Raw genomic sequence first — 23,745 nt, forward strand, 5'->3', positions numbered from 1 at the left:
ACACCTTTTACTTTCAATTATATCAATTTACCCCTTTTATTTTTAAAATTGTTCCATTATTGTCCTCATCGTTAGTTTTCTGACTTTTGACCTTGACACCAATGTATCATGGTCTGTAAACTAAAAAAAAGCCAACCCCTCTTAGTTGAATCGACCGACTTTCGCTAACACATCCATCTTCCACAATTATCAAATTACTAAATAGGGGTGCAAGAAAGCACTGCAATTTCAAAACTTAGGCAGTCATTTTATATCTACTCAAAGTTATTTTTATAATAAGGTAGATAACATTTATTCTCTATGGTTTAAAATTTGTGCACATGATCTTCTCCTATTTTTAATACATCACACGATTTTCATATATTTTAATATAAGCACATAATTCCTTTTATTTAAAAAAAATCATGGTCGAACATGATTATTTATCAAATAAAATGTAAGGGGTTATACACTTATAGTAAAAATATAAGGGGTTATGTGCAGAAAGTTCAAACTATAAGGAAGTTAAGTGATTATATTAAAACTAGAGGGCTCGTGAGTCAAAGGTTAAACTACAGGGTTTAGTTTCTCGAACGGTGATCTAACTCGACTACTCGAGTGATGGGGCTTGAATTCAGACGGCGAGATTACAGAGCCGAAGAGCAGGCACACTTGCTCCGGCGAACACACGCCGACAATCACCCTCTTTCCTCCCCTTCTCCCTCACCTCTCCAGGTAGGTACGCGTAAAAAAATTTACCAATATTCATTATGATTTTCTACAAAGAGATCGCCATCACTACTTTTGGATTCCGTTAGAGATTAAGAAAATATGAGTTCATCAAGGCAGAACTTGCGATTGTAGAGTAGAATCACTAAGAAAATAAGTAAATGCCGCATATTATTGCCTGTGGTGCTGTTGATTCTATCGAATTCATTGTTTACATAATGCTTTTTGACTTCCTACTGATTTGTATATTTAGCCTTAGTTCGTTCATTTTTTTTTTCCAATTCTATATGGTGATGAGTTTAATGGCACTGGATTGAAGGCGGATGAATCGAACTGTAGAAAAGAGGATTTCTCCGATCCACTCAGGGCAACGGATGGGACAACTGAAATATCGGCCGATGATATTCAGCACGAATATATTAATTATGAGCCGACAGTGCCCCGTGACAGCTCGGCTCAACTCAGAGCAAGGAAGGAATGGACTCCTTTTAAGAAAATTTTGATGCAACGTTTTCCTGTTTCTAAATCAAGTTCTGTATCCATGGTAGGTACCTATATTCACACATTCTTATATTATTCAATTTTATTCTACAGAAACTAAGTACCATTTGTGTTTTGGATGGAGTGACTGATATTAACGAGTTTCTTAATGTTGCTCGCAACAGGGGTCGAATTTGCTTGTGAAGGGTACCAAAGGTCTACTATATTTTGCCATCTTAGTTTTTAATTTTTTTCTCTTTCCTTTTGATTGTTGCGTGCATTTAATTGTTAAGAGATTGACAGCAATTGAGGAATCATTATGAGATTTTCATTCAGGGGAATTGGATGATCAGAAAATATTTGAAGAAGAAGACGTGAAGGTTATCAGCCAGCAGGAGTGTCTCTCAAAGTTGCAAGAACTCAAAGATGAAATCAATCGGTCGTGGTCTGCAGATGACCGTGTAACATCTTTAAGGTTGTCAATCAAGGTGAATTAATGCTAGGGTATTATAGTTTTTTCCCTTAAATCTAGCATTACAACATATATTGCTGCGAATATTTGATACAAGGGTCTTTCAGTCTCAAAAAGAAACATTGTTTTTGTGTAGCCACTTTGTCTGCCATTTATATGGCTGACATCAAATTTTACGATAAGATCAACAGTTAAGATCTGTTCTCTAAATCCCTAAACTCTTAAGTAACCTTGGTTGACTTGTCTTGTTATATTTGGCGAATCGAACCACTTATGTAAAATATCTTATCTATCCATGTTTCTATTACGCATACTTCTATATGTGTGCATGCATGTCTATCACTATTAATGTATATTTATAATGGACTAGAAGGATTTTTTCCATTTTTTCCTATTTGTTTGATTTTAGTTTCTAAAGTATCCAATTTGAACCAAGTTGGTGAAAACAGTAGCCTCTTGAACAGTTAAAATCAGGTAGTGGGTAGGGGAGTTTTACAGATGATCTCAACCCTCCTTGGAGGAATAATGATCAGTAACAGTGTCATAATAAATGACCAGGAAGAAGGCAGGGGGTTATGTGAAGTTCTTATTTTTCCTTTTATCCGTTAACTACATTCTTTTGAAACAATGTATTTGCAGGTTGCAAGGCTTCTAACAGAAACATCTGTAATCCAATTTTATCCAACCCTTTTTATTCTAGCCACTGATATAATGGACTTGCTTGGTGATCTGGTGTGGAACCGCATCAAGCAAAAAGCCGAGTTCACTGAAGAAGGGGAATATATATGCTCTTTACCCGGTTTGTCACGAGGCTATTTAACTTCTTATTTGTTTTTGGTATTATGACGTTGACTTTCTTTAATCTCCATAATTTCTCTTCCGAAGATCACTCTATGCTGCGCTCATACTCACTAAGTCAAAGCACACACAGCTAAACTATGACATAATGGTTTTAGATGTCCCTGTACACAAGAAGGCAATCACCTTTTTAATGGAAAAAAGAAGACCACTGTTTCAATTTGATTGACGAGCGTCTGTTAATTGTTTTTTTTTCATTTCTATGACATCATTTTAAATTGCTGTATGAGTGCTTAAGTTACAGAATCTTCTGTAGCTGAACACATAAGAGGTCAACCTTTTGCATTCTTTTCTCGAAAGGGGGGTTGGGTTGTGGAGTAATGTCATGGTTGTTAAATATCTGGTGAGAGGTAACATGATGTTTTATATATAAGTGAGATGGACATTTTATCCAGTAAAAGACTGCAGATCACTGTGGTGTGGATTAATTGGATCTAACAAGAAATATAGTCAAAATTTGAAATATATGGCCCCCTTTTCCAGATACCATTTGTAACTCAGACAGCCCGAAATTTGTAAGCTGAAAATCCATACATGCCTTCTCGTTGTATGCAGATAACTTCAAAGAGAGTGATATATGCTTTGATGCCAAAGAAACCTGCAATAACTGGTTCAGCAAAATTGGCTCTGTTCGTGAGCTACTCCCTCGCATGTGAAGCCCCTAGTTCTCTCGTTATTTCTGTATGCATTAACAACATCTTTAAGATCTATCTGCTGCTTCCTTTCTGTGAGTTCTATGATAAGTATCCCTATTAACTGTTGTGTGTGAAATAAATGTCAGTGAACATCCATACAGCATGAAGTTGTAGAATTAAAAAAAGGAAATTTCTAAATATGCAGGCAATGAGAGATTTATTTTTTTGGTGAATCAGTTATATAACCTGTATACTAATTGGATAACAAACTAGAGTAGCATTCTGCATTGGCTTTGTATTGAACATTTCCTTGTCATTCTAGATTTGAGTTGATGTATTCAATTTAATATTTGAATTAAGGTTTGTCATTTTGTTCATTATTGGTAGAATTTTCAACAATTTTCTGGTCGCTGTTGCTTCCAAAGTTGTATTGATCATTGGATGTCAAGCACTCGCACAAGGAATTGGAGCAGTTGTCTCAATTCAATTGTGAAGGAAATTACAAAATGTGCTATTTTAAAATACTTTTCTCCTGGCCTTTTTAAACTCTTCCAGGGTTGTAGAGATGACAAATGTTAAAGCTTTGTTTGACCAGTATTGAAAGTTTCAGTGCCTAATCTTTTATCTTCATTATTTGTATGACCTTTATGTTCTTAATTTTTCCCAGGCCTGATAATTATTTTCTAATTATTGTTCTGCAGCTATTTGGAGCTTGCAATATTGCCTTGCTGGCGGTTCCTTGACAATCATCATGAAGATGTGCTTCAACGTTTGGTTATGATGACGAGGGGCATTGCTGATCCACTAGCATCGGCATATTGCCGCCTGTACTTGGTTCAATGTGCTCAAAGGTTGCCAGAACATGAAACAGGTGCTAATTTTTTGTCTTTATGCATGCGTAAAATGGGCGCCTCTATGTGTTCTCTGTAGATTTCTTCTTTATATTCACTTTCCATTTATTTTGTTTAAAATTTCATGTATCTCATTAGCAACTGAAACTGCATCTCGTGACAGGTTTTCTGATCACTTGCATGAATGATATAAAACTGCTGTTGTTGCGCCTCACACCAGCGAGAGAGGCCGTGGATAGGGACCTTTCTGGAACCAGTGAAGTACTTCTTACCCTGATTGAACCCACTATCGAATATATCATGAGATGCTTATTCAAGGATCTAAGACAGGTTAGGCCGGATTGATGTTCATATTCTGCTACTTTGCTGGTCTACTGATATGGTTGGATGTATATGGTGTCACTGGATTCGTATTTCCCTTAAAACCCTTGTCTCTGTTACAGATTTTAGGCACACCATAATTTTAATGGGACGGGCTGCGTAAGATAGAAGGTTATGTTTGTGTGTTTGCTCATTATAGGTACACCAGAATGCATGCCTCTTTAAAGTCTAGTTCTCCCCTTCTGTGTCATGCTGTTCTTCTTGCTTTCACGATGATGTTGGGTGTTTATCTTTAGTTAAAACCATCCTTCATCTTTCAATGTACCTGTTAAACACTATCTATTTTGTAACTGAGGCCTGTAGGAATGGGTTTCTTTAAAGCAATATGCCTTTAGTTTTAGTTTATCTTAGAATAGTTAATTAAATGTGATTTCGTTCTGAAAATGTTTATCTTTCTCTAATATTTTGAATGATTGATCGTGAATATTTTATGGCAGATGGAAATTAATGATATGCTTTTGGCACTTGGCATGGGGATTAACCCATCAATCTTGTCCGAAAATTGCTCGTGCGTCTCGATTATCCTTCATTATGTACTGAAAGAACTTCCAATTGGATTCATTTGTTGCAACGCACTGGAAATACTACATCTGGTCGAGTGTGCTAAAGATAGCTCTTTCCTTCAGGTACATGTCTCAACATTTCATAAAATAATATCTTGTGTTTGTGGTATTTCATATGCACTTCTGGAAGTTATTATCTGGTATATTAACATTTTGCATGCAGTCTTTGAATTTCAAGTTGCTTGGACATAGGCTATGTGAAAGGGTACCTGAAGTGAGCAAGGTCCTTTTGGTAGTGGATAAAATTTTTCAGGTATTATATTATTCTTTGTAGAATGGTATTATTTAGAATGCTTTGGCTAACTTTGCATGATGACATATTGCATTTTTTGGGACTTCCTGGTTTCTGTTTTCCCTATTTTTTGTTCAAGATTAGATCTTTCGATATGCTCCCATTTTTGTTCTTCTGTTGCCTTTTTTTAATTGGATGACTGTTTTATGTAACGTTAGAAATTGCGCCCTGAGCCTCCTGATATTCATATGATATATAACTTCATTTGAATCCTAATCCTTCATGCACCTTAACTCTAGAAAAGAAGGGACAGAAAAAAATCCTCAAGTTCTATTTATATGTCTTTTGTATGTGATGCTTGTCTTTTCTATTTTTCATTTGTCTAATATTTACAGGTATTATTTTCCAACTCGTGAGTTAAAACTGTTCAACTTTTCTATTATCAGGTTTCCATTATTGATGATTTAATTGCATCTACCATTTCAGGTTCTCTCTTGTTATGACAACCTTGATGCATACTTGATGGTTGCAGATGCATATTTGGATATTATCCTGGAGTCTCACTTGGTAATTTCAAGCTTTATTAATAAAATATCTATTCCTTACTGTTTATCTGATCAATATTCTTATATATTCATTATTGTTTTTCAATTAAATTATTGTGTTGATTTTAAATTATTTCCTGACACGGTTGCCGAGAGAAAGTTAGGATTTGGGGTGTGGGTATTTTATTCTTGGCAATTGATTTGGTTTTGCCAGTTCTATGAGGGTAAATGAAGGCTGAAGATGTTTTTGGTACTGGCCTAAGATCTTCAGAAGTATATGCACGAATTTGCTACTTGAATATGCAATTTATGATCTCTTGACATAGTTGTCAAAAAAAGACTGCCATTTCTTTCCCTAACAATTCTCTGGTGCAGTCCGTAATGTCAATAAAGTCATCGAATAATATCTAAAAAAATGTCACTTTGCTGAATGATGATAAAGCGAAATAGATGGAAATGAATTCTTCCCTTTTGATTTGAAGGGCTATCTGATAATGTTTTCCATTGGCCGTTAAGACTAGATAAAATGAGCTGATTGCATGATCCATTCTGGCTGTGAAGGTGACTCGTTCTTATAGGTTTTAGAAAAGCCCCAGAAATTGCAAACTTTTTAAAGATTGATCTCTAGTAGTTCTTCGCATATCTGTTTGAAATAACTTCACTTCTATTTTGATTTTGATTTTTCAACTTGGGAATTTCAAATTCCATATGATTTGAATGCGTTTGCTCCCATTCCCGAGGATGATTCTTTTTTGAATCTTTATATTGCTGGATGACTTAGAGGAGACAACTCCCTCACTCCGATCCATTTTCAGGGTACTTACCTAAATGTTATACTGGATGGAATATTTGAACGTGTACGGGACGAGAAGATTGGTGAAAATGAATTGGTGATCCTGCAGTCAATTTTTTCGAAAATTGTTGCTCATTTTGCCAACATAGAACACATATTAGCACTGGTATGCTTCTGACCTAGTTTAAATTTAATTTTTGTACAGTGTAGGATTTTCTTCTGTGAAATAATGGCTGCGTTTGTTGTTGATGACATTTCTGTTCCAGCTCCCCATTTATTTTTAAATTGAATCAGAAACTCTGTATCTCATGACTACACTACATTATGGTCTTGTGGCATAAGATTCTTATGATCTATTTTACTGACTTGCATTAAAATTTTATGTTTTTATAGAACCATTTTGTTGACATCTTGGATATGATGCGCGGGAGCTCAAGAAACGTTATCAGTACACAGATTCTCAGTATGGCAGCAAGGTACCATGTCTCCTTCGTATTTATTTGATCAAGATGAGTGCAATTTAGTTTTCTGTCGTTGACACGTACAAGCATTGGTTAGGCACATTTGCATGCTTTAATTCTTAGAAATTATTAACAAATTTCGAGCCAAAGCCGTAAAACAAAAGCGGTGAATATAACTCATAAATGAGTTCTGAAGAGAGAACTGCTGGATCATGTGGGGCAGTACTGCACGAACTTAAGCCTCCATGCTTAAATTGTTTTTAGTTGTAGTGTTAGCTGAAGAATGTATCTTGTTTTGCACTTTGGTTATTTTTTCTTCAGTATTTCTGTGTGAATTTGTGCGACTTACTAACAAACACTCATTTCCAAATTGTTTGAATTATTTCTTATATTATATTATACATAAGTATCACTGAGTTTCTAGTCTTTTTTTTTTTGGTTCACTGGGAGCTTAGTTTATTGATAACTTTTACAGGAACAGTCAAATTCGAGATCCAACTGTCATTGAAGTTCTACTTGAAATTGCTCAGGCCTTGTATGATGGCTTAGACTTCTCAAATATGAGAAAAGATGATTATCAACACCCTTCTCATGTGATAGCCCGCTTTGTATATATGGTAACCTACTTTTAGTTGCAAAAAGGTTTTCTCAATAATTTGTAACTCAATAACGATGGCTATGACTTTAGTACGAATTAGTTGCTGACAGATCTGCGCTTGTTACTATTAGGTTGACCATGGCACACAGCTTGAAAGCCATTTAAGATTCCTTGCTCAATGCCGTGGAGCTTTTTCTAGCATTAGTGAACTCCAGGTCTCGTACCTTTTTTGTTGTTACTCTTTTGTGTACTCTCATTACGATTCTCATCAATAACTTGGTCAAATCAATTCAGATGAAATTAATTAAAGATCTTGATGTTTTAGTTGAACAAACTCACATTCATGTTTTAGTTTGTTTACTTGTGTGGACTTTGTCTCACATTCTTTACAGGTTGATAATTTCAATTTGCTATACTGCGCTTGCATAACAATATAAAAAAAAAATCTCATATATATTATTTCTAAAATGCAGGAGATTCTTGTTCATTCCAGCAACAACTTAGCCGTTAGAGCAATGAGAGATGGGAATAGTTGTAACTTTATCAAATCGTGTCTGGCATTCAATGAAGTTACTATACCGGCTATCCCTACTAACTTGAGACAATTGAACTTGTATCTTGAAACTGCCGAGGTCCAATTTCTTCTTCAGTCAAGTTTGCTATCATATCATTGTCATCATATTCTACAATCCCTTCATCTTTCTATGTATCAGGTAACACTACTGGGTGGCTTTATTTCTCACACAGATGGACTTATAGATGCAGCAGTAAATTGTTTGCAAAATGTAGACTCGGTCAACGGTTAGATAAATAACTTCCTTCACCATAAAATACAGCAGTTACTAATTTTTTCCTGACAGAATTTTGCTAAAAAAGGATCTTCACTTCTAAGAGTTGATATTCAGGTGATAGGAAAATTTTATGGTGTTTCATGGCATGAATGTGAAAATTGTTGCTTAATACCCATTACAGAATATGCATGTCACTTATACAATCAGTTGACCTGAGTCTTTTTGCTGTAATTCCTTAATTATCCCTTTCCATGTTTAGTAACTGAAAATTTGCACTACCGCACCTTTATTACATATCTTATTTCAAGTTCCGGTGTAATACAAAATTTAAGTGCTGAATCAGTGTACTTCCTGTAGGCACTCGGTCAATGGAAGATCTCAGTTTGCTCGTTTCATTATTATGCAAGTTATGCTGCATGTTGGTGATGGTTCCAGGTCTTACTTCTACCCATTGTTATATTTTTTAAACTCCACGCAAATTAGGTTTCTTTTACTTACTTTCGCATGTCAACTGCGAACACTTGTTTGTAACAGTAGTGATGTAGGTCTGTCTTGAATCACTGATTTGGAAGTAGCTTTGAAATTTTCACCTCTTTAATTTTCCTTGCATCGTTTCTCACTGAAGGTAACCTTGAACAAGGAGTGACCAGGATTCCCAAGCATATATTGTCTCTCATAGAGTCCCAGTCATGGTGATGCTTCCATCAATTTGTTTGTTGAACTTAGTTTTCATTCTCTCGTTGGTGTTCATCTGTTCTCGATACATATCGCAGGATATTGCCCAGAATGAAGATCAATGTATTATCTTCGGTTATTTACTTGTCAGCAGCATTATCTCAGAATCAACTCCCGTACCATGCTGTCAGCGGACAGGTAATTCTGCTAGATTGTTAGTAGACTTAACTACACATGCATTGATTAAAAAAAAAAAAAAAAAAGAACACAGAAATAACCTCTATAGACTAATAGATCATGGGGAAATAAATTCCGTAGGGAACTGAACCGTAAACCTATCTTTACGATACATTAGGCTTCTAAAGGGATATGGATTAAATGGTAACAATCCTTTCCTAGGGGGGTGTTAGGTAACCCTCCGTGTTATCTGGTTTATAATAGAAGAAAAGGGAAAGTCAATCCATTTACTTGTAAAAAAAGAAACCATACCGAAATGTTGAAGATACTTGTGCTTGAAAGTCAGTTTCTCATCCGATTAGGAGAGACTGAATATTGTGCAATAAGGGATTGCCTCACTTCTCTCGTTCCCTTTCCCTCCATTTTCTTGTTCTTACAGAACGGAAAGACATGTATTTTGCCTCCTTCTGACTTCCTCAATAGCTGAACACTCTAGTTTAATTTCCATCCATGATACCGTGTACGTCTTTTATATAATAACTAAATATATCCTTTGCACTTTGGATGTTAGTCTATACATTGTCTTGGAACATTCTAGTGTAGCCTCGCTCATCTCTTGCTCAATCTGCAATCATATTTGAATACATGTTGGTTGTATTGCTCATTTGCTCACCATAACTGTTTTTTTTTTTTTTTTATATTTAAATTATTTTCAGGTAATTGGTAATTACCAATTATATTTTGATGTTCCGTCTTATCATCAAGAACTGCTGTCGTTGTCTGGCGTAATTCTTCAGGGCCTTGTAAATGTTGTGATGCAAGAGTCATCTGTGGTAAACTTGTCTTTAGTTTTTTTTTTTTTTTTTTTCCTATTATAAGTTCTGTGAATTCTCTGTACTGTATTACTGGTTTATACGAATTTAAGTCATTACATTTGGGGCGATATATTTATCGCAAAATTTTGAATGGTGGTTCTCAGGCTGTTCGTGGGAAGATGGCTCTTGAAGCTAGTAACTGTATAGCTTCTTCCTTCGTGGTAAGTACATGGATATATTTTTTTTCTGGAGGCATTATAATTTAATCGTGATTCTTAATTGTTGAAAATTCTTTGTGCACTCGTAGATGTCGGATGAAGCATTAGAAGCATGCTCAAAATTGATGGAAATTGCCAAGTCTTGCTTGAGTACAGGTGACAAATTTCTGCATTCTACTTTGAAGGTTTTATATTTGAAAAAATAAATAAATCGAGAACGAGATTGAAACAATGTAAAATTTGAATAAGTAACTTTGAGGCGTTATTTTCCTAAAAACCAACATTTTTTATCAATTAAATCAATTACTTGAGCATTGAAAAATGATTCATTTAATTAAACGAGGTTATCAATTTATCGAGGTTGGACTATATATATTCATATAATTAATTCTAAATTGAGAGGAAAGTCTTTAAGACAAATAATGTTGGTCTCTTCCATTTCCTTACCATTGTCAACATCAGGGCTTCACTTTTTCCGTCCTCGTTCCAGAACCTGATCCATTGTTCAACTACAAGACTTATTTGCCTCACCCAGTAATAATTACCTTTTAATTGTCATAAAAATTTGATTTCATTTATTTACGAAATTCAATTTTATATATTTATTTAATATATGATTGTGTGAGCCAGAGCGTGTGTATGTGCAAAATGCATGCAATTATGTGCATGCCATGATTACTTTTCCGAGACTTATGATAAGGGGTTATTCAATTGAAGACTATCGGAGTGTGGCCCCCACATGAGAAAAGGTCTCCACCTATTAATTGGTTGACTTCATGTTTATCACGTCATAGAGTTGAAAAGACTTAAAACGCATAATATATATATATATATATATATATATATATATATATATATATATATATATATATATATATATATATATATATATATATATATATATATTAATCTTTTGATTTTGAGATTACTATATTGGGATGGGAGAGTATGTTCTTTTGAAAGTTCTTAATAGCGGTGTGGAAGCCAGTCTAGGGCTAAAGGTGGCTATGTACCCCTCCTCAAATATTAATTTCTTTTCGTATTATATAGTATATACTTCCTCCGTTCCTAAATAATTGTCACTTTTCACTTTTCACAAGAATTAAGAAACTAAATAAATATATCTTGATTTTAGAAAAATCATATAAAAATGACTAAAACAACCTTTATTATTTAATGATTTATAAGAGAAAATTAATGAATAGAGCTTCATTAATAAGGTTAAAACAAGAAAAATCCATTTAATGCAGTATAATTTATTATCTTTGTATTGCTCATGTAATTTTTAACATTTTATTTTTATATAAAAAATAAAATTAATTATTTTTAATTGAAGTGAACAAAGAAAATAATAAATGAATCCAATAAGTTGGATGACAAACTTATGAATTGTGGCTTGGAATCAAGGGCGAGTACACAATAATTGAAAAACGATCCACTATATTATACCTATATATTTATTTAATTCTAAAAAAATCTAAATTAATTTATAAAAAGTCATAAAAAAAATTTATTTTCATATCTTCTGGTTTTATAAAAAAAAGTTCTAATTTTTTATCGGGGGCGCTAACCTCGGAGCCCTTGCAAATTTGGATTCATCATGTAACAAAATCCTAGACTCGCAAATTTTAGACCAATCATTGTTCCCTATAATTTTGTTCAAAGAGTGCTGAGTCTATTGGTCCAAATTTTCAACTCCATGTAAAAAAAAAGTTTTGAAAATACTGGAAATATATATATGAATTTTCACAATCTATGATGAAAAATATTGTTCAAAATAAAAAATCTTCGGATCCAAATGAAAATTAAAAATTAAAACAGAAATCAAAATCTAACACTTATTCCAAAATTTCAATTCCATGATCAAAATAAGTTCGAAAACACCGGAGATATATATGAACTTACAAAATTCATAATGAAAAATATTATTCAAAATCAGAAGTTTCCGGATCGAAATCGACGGAATTTGAAAATCCGGTTCAAATTTCAACACCTGTACTCAAAGCACAAAATTATAGGGAATATGTTGAAGGGTATTATTAATTAGAGTTTTGACTTTTGACAAAGGGATAAAAAAGAAAAAAAAAAAAAAAAAAAAAAAAGTTAATAGTATTTGTAAAAATGGTTGACTCGCTCTTTCGCCTCCTCTTCCTTCAACTTCTCACATGTAAAACCGCCGCTCCAATCGCAGTTGGCGGATTCAGAACAAGTCAAACTCACTTCCTCCCACCCCACCGCAACGCCACCTGTACACTCTACGCACCATCTTACCTCACTACTCCTTTTACTACATATATTCTTCAAACCTTCTTTCTTATTTTATTTATTTAATTACTTAATTATTATTCCTATGCTTCACACGTTTCCCATTTCTCATATCCTTTTCACATTAGACTCCGAAGACCAAACACACACACACAAAACACACTCTTAGAGAACTCGTTTGATGTGTTTTTGATCATTTTATTTTCTCCTTTTTTCTTTCTTTTCCGGGCAGACCAGATCATATATAATACATAAATTACTGGTTTTTTTTTATAATTTTTTTAATTTCTATAGTGAGATCTGAGTGTAGTGCATGTTGATCATATAATTAATGGGGTTTGATGGAATAATTATGGAAAACGCAGCGTTTGATCATGGCGAGAAAAGGGTTGTCTACGAAATGGATTTCTTCGCCGATAAGAATGACGGGACTTCCAACGTTGAAATGTTCGACGCTGCTGAAACTGAACAAGAGAATCATCAACAACATATAAACGTATGTATATACACTTAATATATTTTTCTTCATCATTTTCTAATTTATACTATTTTTAGTGTGCTTTTATTTAATTTTCGGGTATGTTTTGTTTATGTAGACTGGTTTGAATCTGTTGACAACCAACACAAGTCTCATTGACAAACCCACAGTGGATACTACTAATAGATCTCCAAATTCAGAAGTAAGATCAATATATATATTTATTCTAAATAAATATATTAATTAATTTGTGGATTAATATATGTTATATCCAGTTTTGGTGACTGATCTTGTAATGAGTAGTATTGGTAATTGGGGTGCAGTTTGTACTACTGATGAAGGCGGAGCTTGATCGGGTAAACACGGAAAACGAGCGGTTACGAGAAACCCTAAATCAAGCGAACGACAAATATCATTCCTTGAAGATGCATATCATCTCACTCTTACATCATAAACAAAACCCTAATGATGAAGCTCCAAATAAATCAGAACATCATCACAAGGTTTATTTTTATTTTTTTAAATTTAATTTGATCACTTTCTTATATGTATAATTTATTCACTTTTTTTTTTCTGATTTGATTTGTAAGCCCGTGATCAATTTGCAGAAAAAACTAGGGGCAGAAAGCCCGGAAAAGATTGTAGAGCCCGAAACTGATCCTGAAAAGGATGTTGATCGACACAAAGCTGCAGAAGCCGTCATGAAAAAAGCCCGTGTTTCAGTTCGGGCCCGATCAGAAGCACAGATGGTACAGTACTCAAACATGAATTGTGTGTGTTTTATAAGCTCCAATTACTCAAATGCAAATGGATATGCAGAAAATTAAACCCTAAATTTCTTGACTTGGTTATAATGCAGTCAGTCAACAATATCAGCATTCTTACCTAATTCAGAAGAAAAAATTGTAAAGAAGAAAAAAAGGAAGGATTTTATTTTTTTATTGATTTGAAATTTGCGTGTAGATTTCGGATGGATGCCAGTGGCGAAAATACGGGCAGAAAATGGCGAAGGGAAACCCATGCCCTAGAGCTTATTACCGGTGTACGATGGCCGCCGGCTGTCCGGTTCGTAAACAAGTATGACTTTTTCTTTGACTTTTTTTTTATTATCAATCAAACCCTAATATAGGGAACCGAATATTAATTAACGATGTATCGAAATGATTACGAGAGCTTATTACCGGTGTACGATGGCCGCCGGTTGTCCAGTTCGTAAACAAGTGTGACTTTTTCTTTGACCTTTTTTGTTATCAATCAAACCCTAATTTAATCCCTCATAATCATTTCGATACATCGTTAATTAATGTTCGGTTCCCTATATTGAATTAGTTTGGATTAGAGATGAGATTGAATTAATTCATATTTCGTACCGACTAATAAATATTTAGTTAGTAAGATATTCAATTTCTTAGATTAAATCTTCTATTAAATTTGTTATTTTTTTGGTTATTAAGTACGAATATTGTCACACGAACAGCTTACACTAGCCACTACTATTTAGTCAGTAGAACCTAATAGTAAACGAGCCTTTAACTAATTGATTCATGTGTTCGTGCACAGGTGCAAAGGTGTGCGGAAGACCAGTCGGTACTTATAACCACATACGAAGGGCGGCACAGCCACCCGCTACCGCCGGCAGCTATGGCTATGGCGTCCACCACAGCCGCCGCCGCCACAACATTGTTGTCGGGGTCAATGACCAGTGCAGACGGATTATTAATGCACAACTCAATCAATGTGCCGCCTTATTATTCACAGAATTTGGCCACGATATCTGCCTCCGCGCCATTTCCGACCATCACATTGGATCTTACGAACAATAACCCCGCCTCCGCCTCCACCGCCGCCCCTCAGCCCATGTTTCATGCCCCATTTCAGAGTCATCAAACACAAGAGATTATGAATGCTGCAACAGCGGCGGCAATTGCCGCAGACCCTAATTTCAGCGCGGCACTGGCGGCGGCAATAAGCTCCATTATAGGCAGCGCTCGCGCAAATAGCGATGGCAGTGATGATCGAATAAGTTCGCCGGAGAGTAATATGAGGGATATTGGGAAATAAGAGCTTTTTGTTTTGATTTTGGCATGGTTACCTAGTGATCCAACATACATAAAAATATACAAGAGGTTTGAATTATAATAATATTGACGTTTAAATTTTGATGAACGACTTATTCAATAAATCAAAGCTAGAACCTATATACATGTGATTATGTTGAGGCAAGTTTATTTTTTAATTTTTTATGGTCTTCAATTCTTCATTACTTATCCCCTCATATAATTTTTTTTTTTTGATTATTTAGTCATTTCTTTGGTGAAAAGGGTTTTAAAAACTATTTAAGTAAATTACATTAGGCATATAAAATCTGATTCAAATCAGATGGGAGAAGAGCTAGAGAATGCTGTTAGGGACAACTTATTTTGGACCTAACACTTGCCATTTTTCCATGGAGCCAAGGGCTAAGTTTAATCATCAAACAAGTCATTTGTAGAGATCTTTTGAGGATTTTAGAAAATTTCCTAGACTCGTAAGTTAATATTTCGTAGGAAACCATGGAGTGTTCTAGAAAACATCTCCTAGCCATTATATCAAGTTGACCACTATTGTTGTCATTGCGGAGCTGTAGTTGTATAAATAGGGGTAGCTCGTTCATTTGTAAATCACCCAAAAATCTAAATAATGAAGTATTCTTAGCTTATTTGATCTGAAGTTCAAGTCCGTGACCGATATGCAAGCATATTACAGTGTCCCTCGGTTAAAGAACAAAAAATCTTCATGTTGGATGGCTGAGATGATTTGGAGTCATTCAACGAGCAATCACTCTCCTCTCAAATATAATTTTTTTCTTCAGGATATAAAATTTATAACGACCATAATCTTTTCTTGAGTGGATCTTTTTTATTGTGCTTTGTGTATTTATCAAATTTATCATCTGAACTAATTTGATATGATTACATTTACAAGTTAATTAAATTTATTACTTCACTTGCATATTTAAAAAAGAAAACTTAGGCAAGATAACTACTTGGATGGGACTAATTTGATATGATTACATTTACTAGTTAATTAAATTTATTACTTCACTTGCATATTTAAAAAAGAAAACTTAAGGCAAGATAACTACTTGGATGGGTCGAGAGGCTATCGATGACCTGACAACGATGACCTGACAAGAATTAGTTATTTGGTAAAGAATTGAATGTGATGAGGAAATATAAATCTGAACTTGGAAGTAAGGAATTATGAAAACCAAATTGTCCCTTTCTTCAAGTGTGCAAATCAGTTGCATACAATAACCGAAAGAAACGAAAAGTTGGGGAATTATTCCACAAAAGGAAATCCATCATACCAAAAAGAGCTAGCTAATTCACACTTTGTTTTTTCTTCGTTTCTTGAATCCTACATTTGCAGCTATGTTTATTTTATTTTATTAGTCTTAATATTTTGAATAAAATATCAGTTTAAGTAAGTATGAGATATGCATTTTTTTAATATATTATTTTTAATTTTGTGTTTGGGTTTGCTTGAGGGGTACACATGCATTGAGAAAACCTGGATTTTAAGGTAATGAGTATCACCGCCTACCATTACTTTAAGCACAAGGATCATCATTTAACTGTTAACGCCCACTATACAACCTTTTCCTGCTCGAAATAGTTGGGCGGTTGCCTTGTTTTTTTTTTTTCTTTTTTTTTAAAAAATTTAAAATTAGCCGAGGAATCTTACTTTATGAATGGTTGTTGCAACCTCCTTTGCTACCTTTCTTTAATTTGTTCCTTCCCCACTTGGATATATATCTATATATATTTTTTTCACCTTTGGTCCAGCGCACAGTTTTATTAAGTCTATGAGATGCTATATTTGGTGAAAATTATTCGATGATTTTACGCAATAAATCCTATACAAATAACTATCCACCAATATACATACATACACAGGGGCGGACCCAAGGCTTGTGTTGGGGGCCCCGCCCCTGCAGAATTTTTTTTTTTTTTTTTTTTTTTAATATTTTGGTTATTTATGTATTCATTTATACACTTTAGCTCTCCAAAGTTAAAATTTTATACCATTTTACCCCAAAACCTTTTTTTTGCCCCCCACCCAAAACCCTCTGGATCCGCCCTTGCATACACATGAGTGTGTGTGTATATTATTATGTGCGGATTAATGGTGTAGGATCACCCGATGTATTTCATGTAACGTGTGCAAAACCATCTTTATTATTGAATTAGTCCCTCACAATAAATAAGGTGATTTGTTATTTGGCCGCAATTTATGACCTTTCTTCAATCACTTCTCAATTTCACCAGGCTCCTCTTTCAAAATATTTATGGCATTGAATTTTAGCACCCGTGTTACGAAAATCAATGGAAACAAAATAAGAAAAAAAGAGTTGTACCATGTAAAAAACATTCCACTCAATTTCCATCTGGATTATTGGATTGTTCATAAATGTTATTATGATTTTCACCCATAATATTATACATATACATATTTCATATAAATAAATATAAAATTACTTTCGAAACTAAAATCGGACTAAGAATAAAGTTAAAAATAAAAATGAAAATCCCGTTATGATTTCCTATACCCTCAACACCAATTATCGTTTTTCAATCTTTAATTTACGCGAATATATTTACACACGTGTATAATACGATACAATTCAGTGAAATTCAACGAGCGTACATAAACGCCTAGGCCCTAGCTAGTAGCTAAGGAGAGCTAGTCACAAAATTGATGGCTAATTAACAACCTGTCAATTGCATTTAAACATAATACTATTTCATGAGAGGGTTAGTTTGGTTTGAAAAATAATGAAAAACGAAGATGTGAAATATAACGTGGCTAGTGAACGAGTCACAAACTCAGTGCAAGAAGGTGTGTTTGAACCATGTGCCACCTCGTAACTGCATTCACATCATATTGACTCTTTGATTAATTGTTCGGACAACATACTTTAATCCTGCATTTACTCCTTTTGATGCCTACCTCATTTAAAGTTTCACTTTTATCATTAATTATATTAATTGCGGATGGTAAGCTTAATTAAGTGCCTAATAAATACAGAGGGACTCCTTTTACTTATTAGGACTACTTCTCAAACGTCCAACTAAATATCTATTTATCTTGTTGCCCAATTAGTAATTAATACTCCCTACTTCTCAAATTTATTTATCTTTTGTCAACATTTTTCAATTTCATACTCCATTTGTTACCTTTTAATAGTCGTTTTTAGCTTTGCATACGGATTAAGGATTTCATTAAACGTGTCTTGATTTTATGAAAAATATATGTTTTTAGACTAAAATAACATTATCTTATAATTAATAAGACAGAGAAATGAATTAAAAAAAGATCATTTAAAAGTGTTAATAATGATATAAACTGAAAATTAAGTAATTAATGCAATATTAGAAAATCTAAAGTGAGAGATAGTGTGGAATAAAATATTTAAAAAAAAAAAACAGTTATTATGAAACCGATTGAGTACTATAGAATTCAGTCGGGCCGGGTTCGAGTAATAGGGAGGCCGGAATTGACACGCGGGGAGGCAGGTCCGGGTTCGAACCGGATTTTTCAATAAGCAGCACCAGGACTATACAAAATGAATACGAGCATGATAATTAGAAAAAAATATTGAGACTAAACATAATATATTTTCAATCTCTGAATTCACCTTTTAACTCGTGCTATTAAAAAACAAAGAACTTTATTTAATTTGTGATATATATATATATATATATATATCTCGTGGTATTCGATCGTCCAGCTAATTATAGAGAAGCATTGTTTTGCCGGCAAACAGTGAAATAAATACACAATTAAAAAATTTAATTTGTTGTTCCTCATCCAGCTCAATCTCTTCTGTCCCATTGCTCTACTCACCATTTCAACACAATAAATATCAAATCATGTGAAAATCCCATTTTTTTTGTCCCCCTTTTTTTAATAATTATTATTATTTGCAACCTAAATTAAAAAAAAAAAAAAAAAAGTCATTTTCTCGTTGCTGTCAAATTCATTAATAACCGTGTTGCAAAGTCGAGTGTCCTTGGTAGTTGTACCTAGCATAATCCGAAACAAATGAGATATTTAAAGACCGCCGCAATTGTTTTTTTTTTTTAATTAAAAAAAACCATAAAATAAAAAATAAAAAAAAAAATAGAAAAAAACGGTTTGTTTGGGTTGCCCGGTTCGTGATTGCGTAGTAGTAGTAGTAGAAGAAGCAGCAGCGATGATAGCGGCGGCCAGTGGCACGTGCTCACGTGCCATCATGTGGGACGGCTTCTTTTTCATACTTAAGCTAAACGCGCCGCTCACCGTCGGCCGATTCTCTTTGCCCTCTCTCCTCTCGCCACGTGGCCCTCTCCCAGCTCAAGTATTCTATACCTCCTAATCTTAATTACTTCCAACAAATAAATTAAGATTAAGAAAGATATAAAGTAGTCTTATTCTATAATTCGTCGGTTTCCTTTTAGGTATTGCTTAAGTTTGATTAAAAAAATATTAAATACATTAATGTTTTGGGTAAAGTTGGAAAAACAAATTAGTCTTTGCCTTCAAATACTAAACCGGCACTTAATATATAATAAATAATTCTACCTAAAAAAAACTCTCTCAAATATTAATTCTTTTCTTTTTAATCACATCATTTAATTTTGGACACATTACAACCACCTAGATAATGTCAAATTATAAAAAAAAAATCTTCTTATTTGGATAATTACAACCATCCATTCAACAATGAATTTTCTTACACATTCATCTTTATGGTGTTAAATTTAGTGAAATCTTTTAGATTATGTGGAAAATTCTCCAGTTTATATCCGTTTTGTGCAAAAATACAGTTTTCGATGCATCATAATATGATATTAAGAAATCAAGAGACACATTTTATGATCATATTGTTTCAAAATTTAGAGCTTCAATGTGGTAAAATGGATACAAACTGGAGAATATTCCATATAATCTAGAAAATTCTACTAAATTTAACAATATTATAGAAGCAAACGTGTAAGAAGATTTATAATTAAGGATGATGGCTGTAATTATATAAACATAAGGAGTTTTTCTTGTAATCTGAATTTATCCAACGGGGTTGACCGTAATTTATCCCAAGTATAAATGAATAATTAGATATATGAAAAGTATATTACCGAAGAGAGGAATACTCAAAGAAGATTCTGTCTTGCATAAACACCCACCAAAAAGAGAAATAAATAAATAGTCCATGTTATAACTGTTCACATCTACAGTAATTACATTTTTCCTCATATAAATATACTTCCAACCTTCTCTCTACCGCTCCAACACTTCAAACACAAACAATTTCTTTTTTTGTTTTCTTTTTCTCTCTTCTCTTCCATGGAGTGGAAAAGGGGTCCCATATTAGGCCGGGGTTCCTCCGCCGCGGTGTCTCTCGCCACCACCGCCGGCGGCGGCGGCGATCTATTTGCTGTTAAATCGGCTGATGTTTCTTGTTCCGCGTTGCTGGAGAACGAGCGGTGCTTGCTTTCTCAGCTCTGCTCCCCTTTTGTTGTCAAGTGCTTCGGCTCCGACGTCACGTGCGAGAGAGGTGACGGGCACGTTTACAATCTTTTCTTGGAGTACGTTCCCGGCGGCACGCTTTCCGATCTGATCAGGAACCACGGCGGTTCTCTGGAGGAGGAGGCGATTCAGTTCTACGCGCGGCAAATGCTGCTGGGCTTGGATTATCTCCACCTCAAGGGAATGGCGCACTGCGACGTCAAGGGGCAGAACGTACTGATCGCCGCCGACGGCGGCCTGAAGATCGCCGATTTCGGATGCGCGAAGTGGGCGGAGTGCGGCGGCGGCTCCGCAACGAAATTCGCCGGAACGCCGGCGTACATGGCTCCGGAAGTCGCGCGCGGCGAGGAGCAGAGCTTTCCGGCGGACATATGGGCTTTGGGGTGCACGGTCATCGAAATGGCGACGGGATCTAACCCCTGGCCGGAGATGAAGGACCCCGCGTCAGCTCTGTACAGAGTTGCTTACTCCGGCGACACGCCGGAAGTTCCGAACTGGTTTTCCGGCACCGGCAAGGATTTTGTCGCCAGGTGTTTGATGAGGGACCCCAGAGAACGGTGGACTGCAGCTGAGCTCTTACTGCATCCCTTTTTCGATTCCGTGGGGAAGAAGAACACAGAGTTCGCCAGGAAATCTCCGACGAGTGTAATGGATCAAGGCTTTTGGGATGCTATGGAGGTTTCCGATCCTTCTCCGAATCCGACGGATTTTGCAATGTCGCCGGAAAATTCTCCGGCGGGTCGGATCATGGATTTGATCGGGGATGAATTTTCTTGGAATTTGAATTTCCCCGAGTGGACGGATGAGGGAGATTGGGTGACTGTAAGGGGAGATAAACTCGAAGAATATTGTTCGACGATTGATCAACAGCAAATTGAAGAGACGAACCAAGATAACGAGAGCTTGGTCGATGAAGAAGGGGTGACTCAAACTTCAATCGCCATCGAAAATTCATTGTTAATTAGTTATGTTAATGATGAAATTAGTGTTAATGATTTAATTAGTAGTTTTGAAGTTATTCTTTGTGAGAGTTGGAAAGATGATGATTCTGTATCAACAACTGAAATGGTTATGAATCTTTTTCTGATATATTCAGCTCAATTCTCTCTCTCTCTCTCTCTCTCTCTCTCTCTCTCTCTCTCTCTCTCTCTCTCTCTCTCTCTCTCTCTCTCTCTCTCTCTCTCTCTCTCTCTCTCTCTCTCTCTCTCTCTCTCTCTCTCTCTCTCTCTCTCTCTCCTGTATTTTCTTTCCAGGCATTGTTCTTGATTGCTTGTTTAATTTTGAAGATCGGGTAAATATTTTTATCTATGTTTCAAAAAAAAAAAAAAGTAACAGTCAACAATCCATTAATAAGTAACTTAGAAACTAAATGCTGCAATATGTTTGTCTTGATTCGAAGTTAATGAAACTAGATAAAAGATGTATGCCAAATAAATTTGATTATTATTATTTATTATTATTATTTTTTTTATGCGTGATGACATAAAAAATAGCTCATCCTCGAGGTGCTTTGATTGGTAGTAAAATCTGAAAATACTAGAAAGTTTAAACAATGATTGGGCCATGTGGGATTGGGGACTTTGGATCTCATACAAGCTATTCATAAACACACAAGATTCTCTTTTCATTTACTAAGTTTTGCCAAAAGAAAAAAAGAAAAAAGGAAAATCGGTTTATTAGTGTTTGAGCGGTGTTGGATGGAGAATCCGGTCACAATAAACGGTGAAGGGAAGTTGATGGAGCCAGCATAGAGTCGGGGGGCCACGGCCCCTCCTTAACATTTCTCAAATCTCTATTATTTACATGAAAATATAAAAAAAATCTTGGCTACGCTAATGAACTGAAAGGATTAGACGAGGTCGGGTTGACTATTTGTGAAATGTGAACAAGTAAATGTTGATGGAGTTGGTAAAAATAGCCAACGCGTGGCCTGTGTTCAGACAACCAGTGTGAACATGGAAGACTTCGAGAAGCAGGTAAGAAAATGTTGGTGTCAAAATGGTTGTGCTTTTGGAATTAAGTCAACCCTTCTTTTATTTTAAAATGATTTTTTGTCAATAATAAAAACTTGATTATATAGTCAAGTTGAAAAAAAAACTAAGTCATCAGCACAGACGAGCCCACCTTTGATATTTTCAAATAAAGTTTGGGTGTTAGTACAAGACTTGGATTAGTTAGTAGTTGGATCAAGAATCAAGAACTATTCAAATCTATTAGTTAGAGATATACTAGGTCATTTGTATTTTGTAGGTGTTTGAATGTGGGGGGTTAAGAAAAAAAGGGAAGTTGTGTAAGGTGGAGATGTTGCGACTTATGACGAAACGAACCCGTTTTGTTTTTTATTTTTATTTTTAAATTTTTATGAATATTATAATTATAATAATATTCTTCCTACGGAACAACCGATTCCCAGTTTCCCAACCGTAGAAACCGTAGAAGCGGTCAATTTGGGCGAAGTTCATCGCACGTCGATTGGAGCATGATGAACTTTGTGAAACATGTAAATTTCAGCAAATGAAAGAATTTGAAATTTTACCTCACTATCAAACATATTATGCTGAAATGCTTGACAAGATTTTAGTGATCTAGGCGTGAAGCAAAATTACCACCGGTTTTGACATTCGAAACGTGGAAATTAGCCAACAAGATTGTGATTTACAAGACTGTAATAAGTAATAACCGAAAACCGACATACCCTTTGCTTTCATCTTTGGGCATTAAACAGAGTAGCTTTTTCCCTAAAGCCAAAGTGCTTACCGAAAAAAGCTAAAACAAGAAGGAATACTTATCCTCGGGTCGATTCAGACCAAAGTACCCTGCAACTTTAGATGACACTGTAGAGTATAGTAGCTATGTCAATGCTCACTCATTCGTTTTAACTTCTCTTCTTGAAAAACTTTAGCGGAGAGGAGCCCGAATTTCAGCTCCGCCTCTTTGGTTTTTTTCTTTTCTGTTTTTTTTCTTCTTCACTGCCTATTGAGATTCACCATGTGGTTTTACATCGCAGATTTACACACTATTACACACATAAATGTAGATGTATGTAAAGTAGATATTAGACAATACACGTGTATTGTTAAATTACACTCGGTGAAATCCACGGAGTAAAAATTCAAACCCTATGTTGCCTTTAATTGGGGAGCGGGAGCACACACAAAAGCATCACTTCTTCACATGGGAATTCCACTCACTCAATAA

At 34.9% G+C, this 23,745-nt stretch overlaps 2 protein-coding genes across 7 annotated transcripts; both read left to right on the forward strand.

Annotated features, from left to right (window-relative positions):
- Positions 1–282: 282 nt before the first annotated feature.
- LOC105968799 (uncharacterized) lies at positions 283–15,200 on the forward strand. Of its 6 annotated transcripts, none has more exons than XM_012993469.2 (29): positions 283–714; positions 1,028–1,252; positions 1,374–1,404; positions 1,525–1,676; positions 2,300–2,459; positions 3,074–3,170; positions 3,855–4,024; positions 4,168–4,334; positions 4,823–5,011; positions 5,112–5,201; positions 5,667–5,747; positions 6,541–6,684; positions 6,912–6,994; positions 7,455–7,596; positions 7,709–7,792; positions 8,051–8,209; positions 8,291–8,378; positions 8,726–8,803; positions 8,994–9,060; positions 9,142–9,241; positions 9,937–10,053; positions 10,200–10,256; positions 10,343–10,409; positions 12,884–13,014; positions 13,115–13,198; positions 13,320–13,499; positions 13,605–13,745; positions 13,960–14,073; positions 14,557–15,200. In XM_012993469.2, exons 1-29 carry the CDS (start codon positions 601–603, stop codon positions 15,055–15,057), a joined length of 3,813 nt encoding a protein of 1,270 aa, XP_012848923.2. In that variant the 5' UTR covers positions 283–600; the 3' UTR covers positions 15,058–15,200. The 6 variants fall into 6 exon arrangements, with proteins under 6 accessions (XP_012848923.2, XP_088668217.1, XP_088668218.1 ...); XM_088812091.1 differs by having other exon boundaries at positions 507–718; XM_088812092.1 differs by having other exon boundaries at positions 507–718; positions 5,127–5,201.
- Positions 15,201–20,309: 5,109 nt separating this feature from the next.
- LOC105968481 (mitogen-activated protein kinase kinase kinase 18) lies at positions 20,310–21,813 on the forward strand. Its single transcript, XM_012993115.2, has one exon. The coding sequence runs from the start codon at positions 20,365–20,367 to the stop codon at positions 21,811–21,813; it is 1,449 nt and encodes a 482-aa protein (XP_012848569.2). The 5' UTR covers positions 20,310–20,364.
- The last annotated feature ends 1,932 nt before the right edge of the window (positions 21,814–23,745 follow it).

The sequence above is a fragment of the Erythranthe guttata genome, chromosome 13, assembly GCF_056151865.1.
Source record: "Erythranthe guttata isolate IM_541 chromosome 13, IM_541, whole genome shotgun sequence".
Taxonomy (NCBI): domain Eukaryota; kingdom Viridiplantae; phylum Streptophyta; class Magnoliopsida; order Lamiales; family Phrymaceae; genus Erythranthe; species Erythranthe guttata.

What these genes read in the sequence shown, in the direction of transcription:
- LOC105968799 (XM_012993468.2), top strand. Translation starts at nt 601, where the DNA reads ATGGGGCTTGAATTCAGACGGCGAGATTACAGAGCCGAAGAGCAGGCA. An exon ending in GTTGCCAGAACATGAAACAG is followed by an intron (nt 4,025 to 4,167) that starts GTGCTAATTTTT and finishes ATCTCGTGACAG; the next exon opens with GTTTTCTGATCACTTGCATG. An exon ending in CAAGTCTTGCTTGAGTACAG is followed by an intron (nt 10,410 to 12,883) that starts GTGACAAATTTC and finishes TGGAAAACGCAG; the next exon opens with CGTTTGATCATGGCGAGAAA.
- LOC105968481 (XM_012993115.2), top strand. Translation starts at nt 20,365, where the DNA reads ATGGAGTGGAAAAGGGGTCCCATATTAGGCCGGGGTTCCTCCGCCGCG.